The sequence below is a fragment of the Bison bison genome, unplaced genomic scaffold, assembly GCF_000754665.1.
Source record: "Bison bison bison isolate TAMUID 2011002044 unplaced genomic scaffold, Bison_UMD1.0 scf7180017864371, whole genome shotgun sequence".
Taxonomy (NCBI): domain Eukaryota; kingdom Metazoa; phylum Chordata; class Mammalia; order Artiodactyla; family Bovidae; genus Bison; species Bison bison.
This window is the reverse complement of record NW_011494943.1, coordinates 14,401,994-14,415,008: the sequence shown is the minus strand read 5'-3', so window position 1 is coordinate 14,415,008 and position 13,015 is coordinate 14,401,994. Positions and strand designations below refer to the sequence as shown.

Sequence of the window (13,015 nt, the reverse complement as noted above, 5' to 3'; positions counted from 1 at the left end):
GAGGTGGCTAGGGGTCAACAGGAGAATGTATGATTACTGAGGAAGACTTTCTGCTGTGGAATAGTGATTTTGAAATGTAGCATAAATTTAGAACACTTAAGTTGCTTGCTGTCCTATGTTTTATAATGGTGAAAACTAACTCAGTATGTAATTCAACATGTAACTTCCATCCAAGGGTGTATCAAAATAATTATAAACTGTGGGAACAAAAAAACAACATTAGGTAAAGTTTTATGTCTCAGTTAGGTGTCTGTTAAATAATATGTTTATTGATCAGTAGCCTGAAAGGAACTTTAAAAAAAGTGATTCGAATGGCAGTCTTAGGTAGATTTTTTTTCCTTCATTTTCATTTGTATGTTTTTAATAACTATAATATCATACTGCCTTTCCCTGTAGGCAATAACCGAGGCATTTGAAAAGGAACTAAGAAGAAATAAAGTTCAAGAGAATATTGGACCTCTAGGAATAAATGACGAGGAGGAAACAGTGGGTAAAAGTCTCTGCTGTAATAAATGCCATTTGATCAGATCAGTGGAAAGTACAGAGATGATCTTTTTAAAAGGAAAAAAGAATCAACAGAACCTTAATCATTAGCCTCTTAGAAAAAAGCAGAATTTCATTTCATGGATGTGGATTTTCTTTTATTCATAGGGTAACCAAGCTGCTAAAATGTGGTACCAGAAACACTAGTATTTTTTCCTGCCTGCCTGAAACTTACATCAGTTTTAAGGGCTTCTATTGTTTTATCAGTTCACCAAGGCTTTAAAGACAGTCTGGACTGACAAGTTAAAGAGGGAGAGTAAGAAAAGACAGAAAATCCCAGTTCTAAGCTTGGCTGGAACAAACCCAAAGCATAAGTTTTCATTGCCTTTCAAAAGAATAGTTACAGAAGCTAAATGAAAGCATGGAAGAAAATGCTTATGCTAAAATGTTCACACACCAGGATATAGAATATAGTATGGTTGTAACTAAACATTGTCTTAGAACTTTTGTAATCCACGTGGAAAAGCCTGTCAAAGAAGCAAGCACATCAGAACATTGTCAGTTGTTGTATTTAGCGGGTAGGACTATGGCAACTATGAAACTTGAATAAGATTCAGTGCTTTTTCAAACTCCACGGGATGCCAGAAACTAAAGAGGTATTTCACTTAGAGTAGGTAAAGACTAACCAAATTTTAGAAGTCTGAAGTAAGGTAGTTTGGTTGGGAATTACGTTGACTATTTTTGCTGATATGTAATATTTAAGATGATATATGAAAGAGCTATTAGACTTCTCATTCTATTGTTTTCTGTCTAAGGAAAAAATATACAGAGAAGCTGTTCATAAAGGAACTCCAAAACGAAGCCAGCCCTGGAAGATTTACTCTAGAAAAACCACAACTCCAAGTCCAAGAGGTGGCTTGCCAAAGCCAAATAAAGCAGTTCCAAGTAAGAACCACAAAATTGTACTTTATGGAAAACTGGCATCCTTTGAAAGTGCACGCTGCCTGCCAAGGACACAGCACTGAAAACTAACATCTACCAGTGAGCTGGACAAAGTGCCCTCTTCTGCCACTGCCGTATGCTAAAGAGAGATAAAACTCTTCAATGAGCCATTTCTTTAAAACTCTTAAGTATATGCCAATACATTGGCACAAAGGAATGCACTGGCTATGACCTGCTGTTCCAACTTGAGCTCTCTCTGTTCACTAAGTGCTGGCTGCCTTTTCTTTGTTTCTGGGAAGTTGGTAGAACCAAAGGGATGCTCCAAAGCAAGCAGAGAGCCTATCCAGCTCCTGTATAGTGACAGTTGGCACCGAGGTGCAGTTTCAAAGACCACTGACCTTCTAACTACATCCTATTAGACACAGACTTTCCCTCCTGGGAGGGTTGGAGAGTCTGTTTGACCACACACAGAGCATCCACCCCAGGCACTGAGTCAGCTGAGCAGTTAGGATGGACTTCACAAGACCATCATGTCCTCAGTCAGAAATGTTGAGCTTATTTTCATCCTTACTAGTTGGCTTGTCCCAATCAGAAAAGGAATGCAAAAGTAATAACATACTTCTAGACTTGTTCTTTTCAGGCTCAGAGCCATATCACGTAGATAAGCGTTGACTGAAGGTTGAATGAGGTTTCTTCTTAAAAGCTGTCAGCAAGTTTCTCAGATTAAAAAAATTTTTTTTACCTCACAGTGAAAGTGAATGAACACAGTCTCCTGCCCCTGATGCTGGAGCAGTTTCCATTTCTCTATGTTTCTGGCCAAACACTAAGCAAAATGTGGAAACAGCAAATCGCACAGGTTGAACAACTTAAAAAAGATGCATATAGAGAAAATCGATCAAAGAAGAAACTCCAGGATGAAGTAAGATAACTGTCAATTAAGCATAGAAATATAAAGCAAAAAGAGGCAGAGCTTATCCTTGATAATCTAGTGAATAGAATTATTAACTTCCTTCTCTTCCATCCCACTTAAAGATAGAAGAAGCCTTGAGAAGGCATGACCTCCTTACTGCGCTTATCAAGAAAGAATATGAACATAACAAGAGACTGGTATGTCAAGAGCAAACTGGGTATTATATCTTTGAATTTGTAAGTTATATTAATTACTTTTATTTGTACTAGCTGGGCAATATCCCTACTGACTCATACCTCCAGCATTTGCCTGTGGAAGCATTTAGGTCTTTAACCAACATTCATGTGAGGGTAAGGTGCTAGGTGCTTCATAAACACTGTTTTATTTTTTATTTATTTTTTAATTGGAGGGTAATTGCTTGACAGAATTTTGCTGTTTTCTGCCAAATATCAACATGAATTAGCTATAGGTATACGTATGTCCCCTCCGTCTTGAACCTCCCTCCCTATACAGTGTCTCTATAGTAACACAATGGAGATGTTTTCTATGAAATGAAAAACCTGAAGTTTTGAAATGTTAACTTGCCCTCAGTCTCGCCATAATCAGCAAGGGCAAGGTTAGATTTTAATCCAGGTCTGTCTCTACCTATGAGCCCCTTCAGGGTACCAGGTGGTTAACTCGAGTGGTTTTTTTGGTCCTCTCCCTTCTTTCTCAGGTCCCAAATAGAAAGTTGAGGTTATTTATGCCTCCATTATAATTTGGGCTAACAATCGCATACAGTAAAATGTTATCCTCTTAAGTATCATGAAGGGAGAGGACAGAGATCAAAGACAGTAATAAGCCAGAGGAAGAGACTGAGTATAGAGACAAGCTGCTGCTAAGTCACGTAAGTCGTGTCTGACTCTGTGTCTGACCCCATAGACGGCAGCCCACCAGGCTCCCGTCCCTGGGATTCTCCAGGCAAGAACACTGGAGTGGGTTGCCATTTCCTTCTCCAGTGCATGAAAGTGAAAGTGAAGTCGCTCAGTCGTGTCAGACTCTTTGCGACCCCATGGACTGCAGCCTGCCAGGCTCCTCTGTCCACGGGGATTCTCCAGACAAGAATACTGGAGTAGGTTGCCATTTCCTTCTCCAGTAGAGACAAGGAGCGAGAACTGAAACTCTCAACAGTTCCTGAGAAGGAAGGGGAAGCATCAGGAATTGCATGTGGGACTCTGGTGCTGGGGAGAAGAAAACATGTGTCTGGACAGGTAGTTAGAAGGCTTTTCCTTCATGACTTCATTTCATCCTCACTACTTTGCTAAGGTATCACCTGATTTCCTTAATTTTGCATCTTTTGAGAGTGCCAGTTTTCTACTCCTTTTAAGTGGGCATCTGGGTATTACTTAAGTGACCTCCTGGAGGAACAGGGAGATGAGATTCTCTTTTGAGAGGGGCTCAGTGGAGATGGCTCTTCTTTTTCCGCTCTTTTGGCTACACAAATGGCATGCGGGATCTTACTTCCCCTTACCAGGGGTGGAGCCCATGCCCCCTGCAGTGGGAGCACAGAATCTTAACCACTGGACTGTAGGGGCAGCTCTTCCGACTCCGATGATGAACCTACCGACAAAGACTGGAAGGCTTCTGGGGGCCACACACTGCCCAGCCAGCAGACCACGGGCCCTCCATAGCCAGCTTGCTGCCTGAAGACATCGTGATGGGGAGCAGGGCAGATGAGAACATCGGAGTCTGTCTTCCTCTTGTCCTTACCTCTTTTTCCTTTCCCTTAGCAAGACTTCAAGGACCGAATTCATAGGCAGAAATTGACCCAATCAAAGATAAAAGAAAATCGACAGCAGATTATTCGTGCCCGAAAATATTATGATGATTATAGAGTTCAGTTGCGTTCAAAAATGATGAGAATGAGGAGCCGGGAAGAAATGGTAACTATGGCTTTTCTGTCCAGTCCAATTAAAAAGATAAATTTTGTCTGTTACCTTTTTGAACCACCTTCATTGCAACTCTTGTCCTAATTTGAATGCAAGTCTGAGTTCAGACTTGTTCGCACCTCATTTTATTACTGCCGTAGTGTGTCCCAGTCTATTCTTGGTCTCTACTACTACTATTAAAATCAAAGTATAGTTGATTTACACTTGAAGTATAGTTGTGTTAATTTCTGCTTTACAGCAATGACTCAGTCATACATCCATTCTTTTCCATTCTGGTTTGTCAAAGGATGTTGACAAATATCCCATTCAGTAGGTCCCTGTTGTTTATCCATTCTCTCTATGAAGGTTGGCACCTGTTAACCCCAGCTGAGCCGCTGCATCCCGCCCCCTCAACCCTCTCCCCTTTGGCAGCTGCCAGTCTGTTTTCTCCACCCCTATTGTTTGTTTGGTAGATGGGTTCACTTGTGATATTTTAGATTCCACGTATAAGTGATATTATATGGTATTTGTCTTTCTCTTTGACTTACTTAGTAAGATAATCTCTAGTTGCATCTGTGTTGCTGCAAATGGCATTATTTTGTTCTTTTTATGACTGAGTAATGTTCCATTGCATATATGTCCCACATCTTCTGTGTCCATCCATTCCCCTGCTGATGGACGTTTAGGTTGGTGCTGTGTCTTGGCTACGGTGAACACTGCTGCTATGAACGTCAGGGTGCGTGTATCTTTTCAAATTACAGGTTTGTACAGATATATGACCAGGAACAGGATTGCTGGATCAGATGGTAATTCTATTTTTAGTTTTCTGAGGAAGCTCCATATTGTTTTCCATAGTGGCTTCACCAGCTTATATTCCCACCAACAGTGTAGGAGGATTCCCTTTTCTCCACACCCTCTCCAGCATTTGTAGACTTTTTAATGATGGACATTCCGGCTGGTGTGAAGTGATACTTCACTGTTTTGATTTGCATTTCTCTAATAATTAGTGAGATTGAGCATCTTTTCATGTGCCTGTTGGTCATCTGAATTTCTCTACTGCGCTTATCTTAATGTGAAGTCTTAATTCTCTCTGACCTCCTGTGTGTCGGTATTTTTCCAGGATGACTGCTTTAGGGGGCTGGGAACATGTTCTAAGAGACAGGAACTTAAGGTGTCTTTACATGACCTCGGATTCTACTCAAAATCAGGAAAATAATGGATAGGTATGCTGTGAGATCTTTCCACAGGATACTTGCTATTTCATCCTTATCAAGCTTGTGATTCCAAACTAGCAATATTCATCTCTAGAGTAAAACATTATGGTAATTCTACTTCATGGGACTAAATACTCTGAAGGGAGTCATACTATTATCCTCATTTCTAGAGGATACTTAGGCTTTGAGAGGTTTAATAACTTCACACTAAGGTAATACCACCGACTAATGAATGCATGGCTGTACTTTGGTCAAGAATTCTTACTAATCAGTGGAGGACAAGTGGGCATATCCAAATCCTTTGAACAGCTGTTTATCTGTGGCCTAGATAATAATGACGTGGCCCTCAGCTGTGCACAAGTGGACATGCAGCATTTACTTCTGCTCTGGGGTTATTTTCCTGTATGTATGGCTGCAGCAAAGAACCTTTGGGACACAGGAAAAGATGCTGAACATCATTAGTCATTGAAGGAATACAAATGAGAACAACAGTGACAAACTCCCACCCATAAAGGTGGCTAAAATAAAGTATTGGCGAGGATGTGGAAGGTGGAACACAGATGCAGAGCTGGTGGGGTTATAAAACGGTGCAACCACTTTGGAATACAGTCTGGCAGCTCCTCAGAAGGTTAAACATGATCCAGCGCTTTCACCCCTAGGTAACTATACGCAGATGTTCCTACTGTAACAGCCCTATTTATAATAGACAAAAAGAGGAAACACTACCAGTGTCCATCAGCTGGTGAATTAACAAAATGTGATATCCATATAGTATTGAAGTATTATTTGCTAATATTTCCAAAAAAAACTCTGTGAAATACAGTCAGTATGCATACCTCTAGTTGGGCAAAATTTTATTCCTCCATGAAAACTCCGCATAACTTTTTCTGACTTAAATAATTAACAGATATTTAAGAAACTGTTTGAAGAAGGTTTACAAATTCAAAAGCAAAGGTTACGAGACCTAAGAAACTATGCCAAAGAAAAGCGAGATGAACAAAAGAAACAGCACCAGAATGAACTGGACTCAATGGAGAACTACTATAAAGACCAGGTGGGCTCACCGCTCGTTCACCTTCTGCTGCGCTTGATCTTGACCACCTGCTGTCATGAGTCTGTGTTAATTCAGAACTTGTCGCTACACAGGTTAGACTGGCTGAAATTTAGAATTAGCTAGTGCTTGACCACAGTGTAGAATCTGTATTGCTGATTTGCATTAAAGATTTTAAGCCTGTGAACGTTAATTGTTATATTTGGACTACAAATACAAGGTTTGGTTTTTTTTCTTCCCTGTAAACAGTTTTCATTGCTGGCAGAAGCCATATCACAGGAACGTCAAGAGCTCAAAGCCAGAGAGAAATCACAGGCCCAGGTAATAATTAACAAGATAGAAATCATTTATTTACATTTTTAAGAAATAGAAGTGGAGAGGATACTAGTAAGATCTATCAACGATTCAAAACCTGTATTCTGTGATTTTAACTTTACCTGTTCAAATCTCTGTGAGAGCTGCTGCTAAATTATTAAAATTACTGCAGAAGCTTAATGAGTAGGAAAGTAGAGAGGGAATAAAAATAGATGAGGGCCTGGATCGTGTTGTGACTAGCAAGATGACATGAATTCTCTTTTAGATGTTATATAAGGTGAAGAGGGAGCTGAGATCTAAGATGGAGAAGGAAATTCAACAACTGCAGTACATGATAACACAGGGCGACGACGACGCTTTTTTCCGGGAATTGGAAGCTGAGCGCTTCAAATGTCGGCTTCATTTGGCCTCCTTTCAGTACAGTAAAAATCCCTTCCTATGATGCCAGGCTTCCTCAGTGTGGACTTCACCAGGGCAGAGCTAGAACTGAGCCAGTAAAATAATCTAAACCAGAAGAATCATTTCTGAATGACTTTTGACTAGTACTCTTTATGAAATAACTTTTAAAATAAATACTGTTTCTTAAAGTTTACTGCTTTGAATTTGACTTAAAACTTTAAAAGAGGTGCATGAAAGCAATTAACAAGGCTCAATTGAGTAGCCAGCTCCTGAAGCCTGTTGCTTTAGATGAAAACAGCACTTGAGGACCAAAAAAAAAGATCTCTAATTCAGAAAAGAGCTAAAGTGTGGGCTTATCATTAGAGGTGGGTCTTAGGGTTAAACCTTAAAAATACAATGGTTAAGTCTGTGTAACTTTGTCATATGGAGGCTGGGAGATGAGAATTATGCATTATGGCCTCTGTCATTTGGGAGGGGTGACAGGTGTAAGATCATCCATCTGTGTTCAAAAGAGCACTCGTGATTGCAGGTGGGAAGGAGTACACCAACCCTGTTCTGGGGAGAGCAGAGGAGGAAGAAGGAAAACTCGCTCAGAGTGATGTCCTTCCTGAATAGGAGGGCTTCCGTAAAGGCCAGGAGGGGCGGGGGGACCTCAGAGCAGTTGAGGAAATGGGAACTTTGCTAATCAAAGCCAGAGAATGGCAGAGGGCACCAGAAAAGGATTGGGAGGGAGAAGAGAGGCTCCCATTAGGGTGTATAGAGAGGAATATATGGACAAGGATGGAGGCCCAGGGAGGCCAGCTGGCCATGATAGGGTGGATCTGCTTACCTTGGAGAGAAGAGTAGCAGCTGAACCCAATGCTCTGGTCCCACGTGCTGCCCTTTTGGAATGACAGCTGACAGGGTGGGGCCTCTAGGCAGGCAGGAGTTCCCTGGATAGCCAAATTCAGAGCATCATGAGGACAGACATGCAGGGAGCTGCAATATATATATTGTGACAGTTAGTGCAGGTGAATGGACAGGATGCGGGAAATGCACAAGAGCCAGAACATAAGTTCTAAAACTGTTAGAGAAAAATAACATCTAGCTAGATATACATGCTATATCCTTAAATAAAATGAGCAAATCTTTAAAACGCTGTGGTATGAGTGGGTATAATGCAGTGTAGTCAATACAGCATAGATGGAGGGTGGCTCTATGGCTCAGTCAGTCAAACATCCACCTGCAGAGCAGGAGACTGTCTGCAATGCAGAAGTTCGATCCCTGGATCAGCAAGATCCCCTGGAGAAGGAAATGGCAACCCGGTCCAGTATTCTTGGCCTGGGGAATTCCCATGGATAGAGAAACCTAGTGGGCTACACATACTTGTTCATAGGGTTTCAAGAGTCAAAAACACCTTAGCAACAAAACCACCAAGGTCTGGAAGAACAGTCCCCAGGTGTATATTACTAACTCACTGCATAATATACTGTTCGAATTTGTTATACAGGTATCATTATGCTTGTTTTAATTTTTCTTTTTTCCTTTTAATGCTTTAGGACTCTTAAGTTAGTTCTGCTAGCTCTTTATCAGACTAAGTAACTGGGAATAACAAAAAAGAAGAACAGGTGAGGGAATTTACCAGGAAAGGGATGGGACTGCTAAGCAAAGGTCAAACAATAGGAAGCAAAAGATGCCAGTGCATTTTTGAAAAGTAGAATGCAAATTTATGAAGCGGTAACTTTACTCAGTGGAAGGTCTTGCTATCCAAGTACCTGTGGAGAGGGGATTATATGTGAAGCCGGTTTGCCCAGAACCACCCAGGGAAAGCTTATGATCACACATTTGAAAAGTGACTTGCTGCTAAGTCGCTTCAGTCATGTCCGACTCTGTGCGACCCCATAGACAGCAGCCCACCAGGCTTCCCCATCCCTGGGATTCTCCAGGCAAGAACACTGGAGTGGGTTGCCATTTCCTTCTCCAATGCATGAAAGTGAAAAGTGAAAGTGAAGTCGCTCAGTCGTGTCCGACTCTAGTGACCCCATGGACTGCAGCCCTCCAGGCTCCTCCGTCCATGGGATTTTCCAGGCAAAAGTACTGGAGTGGGGTGCCATTGCCTTCTCCGGAAAAGTGACTTAGAACTATAATTTAACTATAACTGTATGGGGATGGGGGTGGGGGAGGAGGTGTTACAGAATGAGGTGGTTTGTGTGAGAACTAAATCTATAAATATCCTCCTCCTTCATTCCCTCTGCCCCCCACCCAAATCAAACTGTCTAAAAGTAATGAAGAGCACTATTAACCACATCATCTGGAAATGTGGAAATACCAGAAGAGCTGACAGAAGGTTTAGGAGTAGCAGCTTCTGGAAAGTAAGATGGGTTTGGGGAAACAGGTGATGAAGAGTCTCTCCTCTTTTAATGAGATACAATTGATACATATCTTAAATTTATACGATACCTTAAATTTATACAATTTCATATATCAATGATTTGATAAATGTACATATTGTGAAATGATTACAAGTGTAGTTAAAATCTGTTAGCTCAGATTTTTTTTAAACTGGTAATGAGAATTTTTTTTTTAATAACTGTGTATGTTTAGCTTTGTATGTGGGACACTGGAGAATTAGCTGCCTCTCCTATAAAATGTAGCAAGGAAAAGAAAACCTCTAAGTAAGGCAGGAGGATAGAGCCTTTAGTGAAAGAACTAAGGGTGTCGGGGGAATTTATTCACAATAGAAAGAAGTAGCACATTGAAAACAGGGAGAGTCTGCAACAGGAGAATGAGATAGGCAGGGCCGACAGAAGACGGCGATCATTAAGAGAAATGGCATAAACAGAAGGAATTCCAAAATTGGGGTTTAGGCTGCAGCTCACAGAGTGATCTATTAGATTAAATCTAGACATGCTGAAAACGTTGAATGGAATTTCAGACTACTCAAACTCTAACTTAGAATTTGATGGACATGGCCAGTTTCTTCTTAGCTTAAAAAATACACTAAATTTGAACTGCCTTTAAAACTCTGCTCTCTGAAGAACAAAGCTGGCGGCATCAGGCTCCCTGACATCAAACCATATTACAAAGCTGCAGTACTGAAAACAATATGGTATTGGCATAAAGGCACATAAATTAATGGGACAGAATTAGCCCCAAACAATCCCATGGGCCCAGGAGCCTGGCAGGCTACAGAGAAGAGTCAGACACAACTTAGCAACTACACCACCACCACCATATAAAATCAATTCAGTAACAAGTGAGCCAAGAATATACAATGGGAAAGGGTATTCTCTTCAATAAATAATGTTGGGAAAACTGAACAGCCACATGCAAAGAATGATGCTAGGCCGCTGTTTTAACTATACACAAATAGTTAACTCAGAATGGATTAAGACTGGTAAGACCTGGAATCATAGAAGAAAAAGGCAGTGAACTCACTGACATCAGTCTTGGCAATGATCTTTTTCCTTTTTTGGATTTGACACCAAAAGCACAAGTGAGACTAAATCAAACTGAAAAGCTTTTGCACAGCACAGAAAACCATCAAAAAAATGAAAAGGCAACCACCGAATGGGGGAAAATATTTGCAAATCAGACATCTGATAAGGGGTTAATATCCAAAGTACATAAAGCACTTACACAACTCAGCAGCAAACAATCTGGTTATAAAATAGGCAGAGGAATTGAATAGATAATTTTTTCCCAAAGATACCTGAGGGTCAACAGGTTCATGAACAGGTGCTCAGCATCACTGATCACCAAGGAAATGCAAGTCAAAACCACAATGAGATATCATCTCATAACTTTGCTGCCAAAAAATTAGTTTTGGTGACTATGTAGAGAAAAAGGAACCTTGGTGCACTGTTGGTGGGGATGTAAACCGGTGCAGCCACTATGGAGGTTCCTCAAGAAATTAAAACCAGAACTACCATATGACTCAGCAGTTTCACTTCTAGTTAGTTATTTGAAGAAAATGAAAACACTGACTGGAAAAGATTATCTGCACCCCCACGTTCAACTGAAGCAATAGCCAAAATACAGAAACAACCTACGTGTCCATCGATGGATGAATGGATAGAGAAAATGTACATATATACACACACTGAAATAATCAGCTTAAAAAAAAAGGAAATCCTGTCATTCACAACATCATTAGCCTTGAGGGCATTATGCTAAGTAAAATAAGAGACAAATATCATCTGATCTCACTTATGTGTCAATTTAAAACAAAAACAAACCCTTGTTACCCTTCAAAACTGAGCTTGTAGATTCAAACTGGGGGTTGTCAGAGATGGGGAAAGGAAAAAATGGGTGAAGGGTGGCCAAAAGGTATAAACTTTAAGTTATAAGGGCTTCCCTTGTGGCTCAGCTGGTAAAGAATCCACCTGCAATGTGGGAGACCTGGGTTTGATCCCTCAGTTGGGAAGATCCCCTGGAGAAGGGAATGGCTACCCACTCCAGTATCGTGGCCTGGAGAATTCCAGACTGTGTAGTCCATGAGGTCTCAAAGAGTCAGACACGACTGAGCGACTTTCACTTATAAAATAGGTCATAGGGATGTAATGTACAGTATGGTGACTAGGTACTATAATGTATTGCATATTGGAAGGCTGCTAAGGGATCTTAAAAATTCTCATCACAAGGAAAAAAAATTTGTGACTGTGGTGATGGATCTTAAGACTGTGACCATTTCACAATATAGACAGCGAATCATCATGTACACGTGAAATGAATATAATCTGTGTCAACTGTACCTGAATTAAAAAGCAGAACTTTGTCCTTCTGTCTTGAGGGCTCTCCACTGTCACCGTCTTTGGGAAGAGTGAGTGGTCTCAAGGTTTGAGTGTGACGTGCTCTCCATCTCAACTCTTCTGGGCGAGCGAAGTCTTCATGAATGCTTAGATCAGCAGGAGGAAAACCCACCCCTCAGGGTGCTACAGTTGTCTCTCCACTTCCTTTGCTTATAAAACACTTAATCTCTTACAGTCTGACTACAGCTCAGACTGTTTTGATAACCTAGATAAATCCCAGCCCAAACATCCACAAAAGGTATGCTAGAATCTGAGATGTCATGGGCAAAGGGAGTAGGGGAACAATACCAACTTTTAAAAACCAAAAGGGATTTGAAGCCTTGCTGAGGTGAGGTCATTAACGTCATGTTCCCATCATGACTGACTGACTGATTTGCTGCACACACTCTTGAGTTCTGAGCACCTCGGTTTGCACTGTAGCTTCAGAGACAGACACTAGGAACACTTGTTTGGAAGTTCCGTTTTTTTAACCACCATCCAGAGCTGTGTCCCTAAAGCTGGTGCAGAGCCGGACATGTGGTAGGAGCGTGAGAGGTGCTTGCTGAATGGACAGCGAGCCACGTTTAAGGTACATACCTTTTAATGAAATGTAACTTGAAAATCTGACTTGTCTAGTTTGCTAAGAATATTATTATGGGCCTTTAAGCCTTTTTCTGTGTAATTACCTCTGCTCCATTCTGCTGTGCATATCCTACCAAAAGCATTCGGGATATAAAGTACAAATAAATGCAGTGGGTGGTGCTGAGATTAACCTTCATTGTAATAAAAAGACAAACCTTTCAGGTCACCACAGGGCAGGAAAACGTCACGTATTACTCAAACTTTCAGGTAATTTATAGATGATACTACTACTAAAATCCTTAATGTACTAAAAAGTATATATAAATTTTAGATCATAACAAGTAAACTGGCAATGTGAGGCAAAGCAAAAACAGATACATTTCAAAAGGATGTAAAAATGGACCCCATGCCCACTCTGGGAACTTTAATACAGGACTGCTTCC

The 13,015-nt window shown here is 40.9% G+C and overlaps 1 protein-coding gene across 2 annotated transcripts in view; it reads left to right on the top strand.

Annotated features, from left to right (window-relative positions):
• Nucleotides 1-7,414, top strand: part of CEP95 (centrosomal protein 95kDa) — a 36,997-nt gene extending 29,583 nt beyond the window's left edge. Inside the window, exons 13-20 of one of the 2 annotated variants that reach the window (XM_010856406.1) lie at nt 397-486; nt 1,299-1,428; nt 2,175-2,344; nt 2,458-2,532; nt 4,105-4,257; nt 6,364-6,510; nt 6,757-6,828; nt 7,088-7,414. In XM_010856406.1, coding sequence (XP_010854708.1) covers nt 397-486; nt 1,299-1,428; nt 2,175-2,344; nt 2,458-2,532; nt 4,105-4,257; nt 6,364-6,510; nt 6,757-6,828; nt 7,088-7,264 — 1,014 coding nt within the window. In that variant the 3' untranslated portion in view covers nt 7,265-7,414. Of the gene's footprint in view, nt 1-396; nt 487-1,298; nt 1,429-2,174; nt 2,345-2,457; nt 3,586-4,104; nt 4,258-6,363; nt 6,511-6,756; nt 6,829-7,087 lie in introns of those variants that run through there. The other variant, XR_826752.1, reaches the window with a different exon arrangement.
• The last annotated feature ends 5,601 nt before the right edge of the window (nt 7,415-13,015 follow it).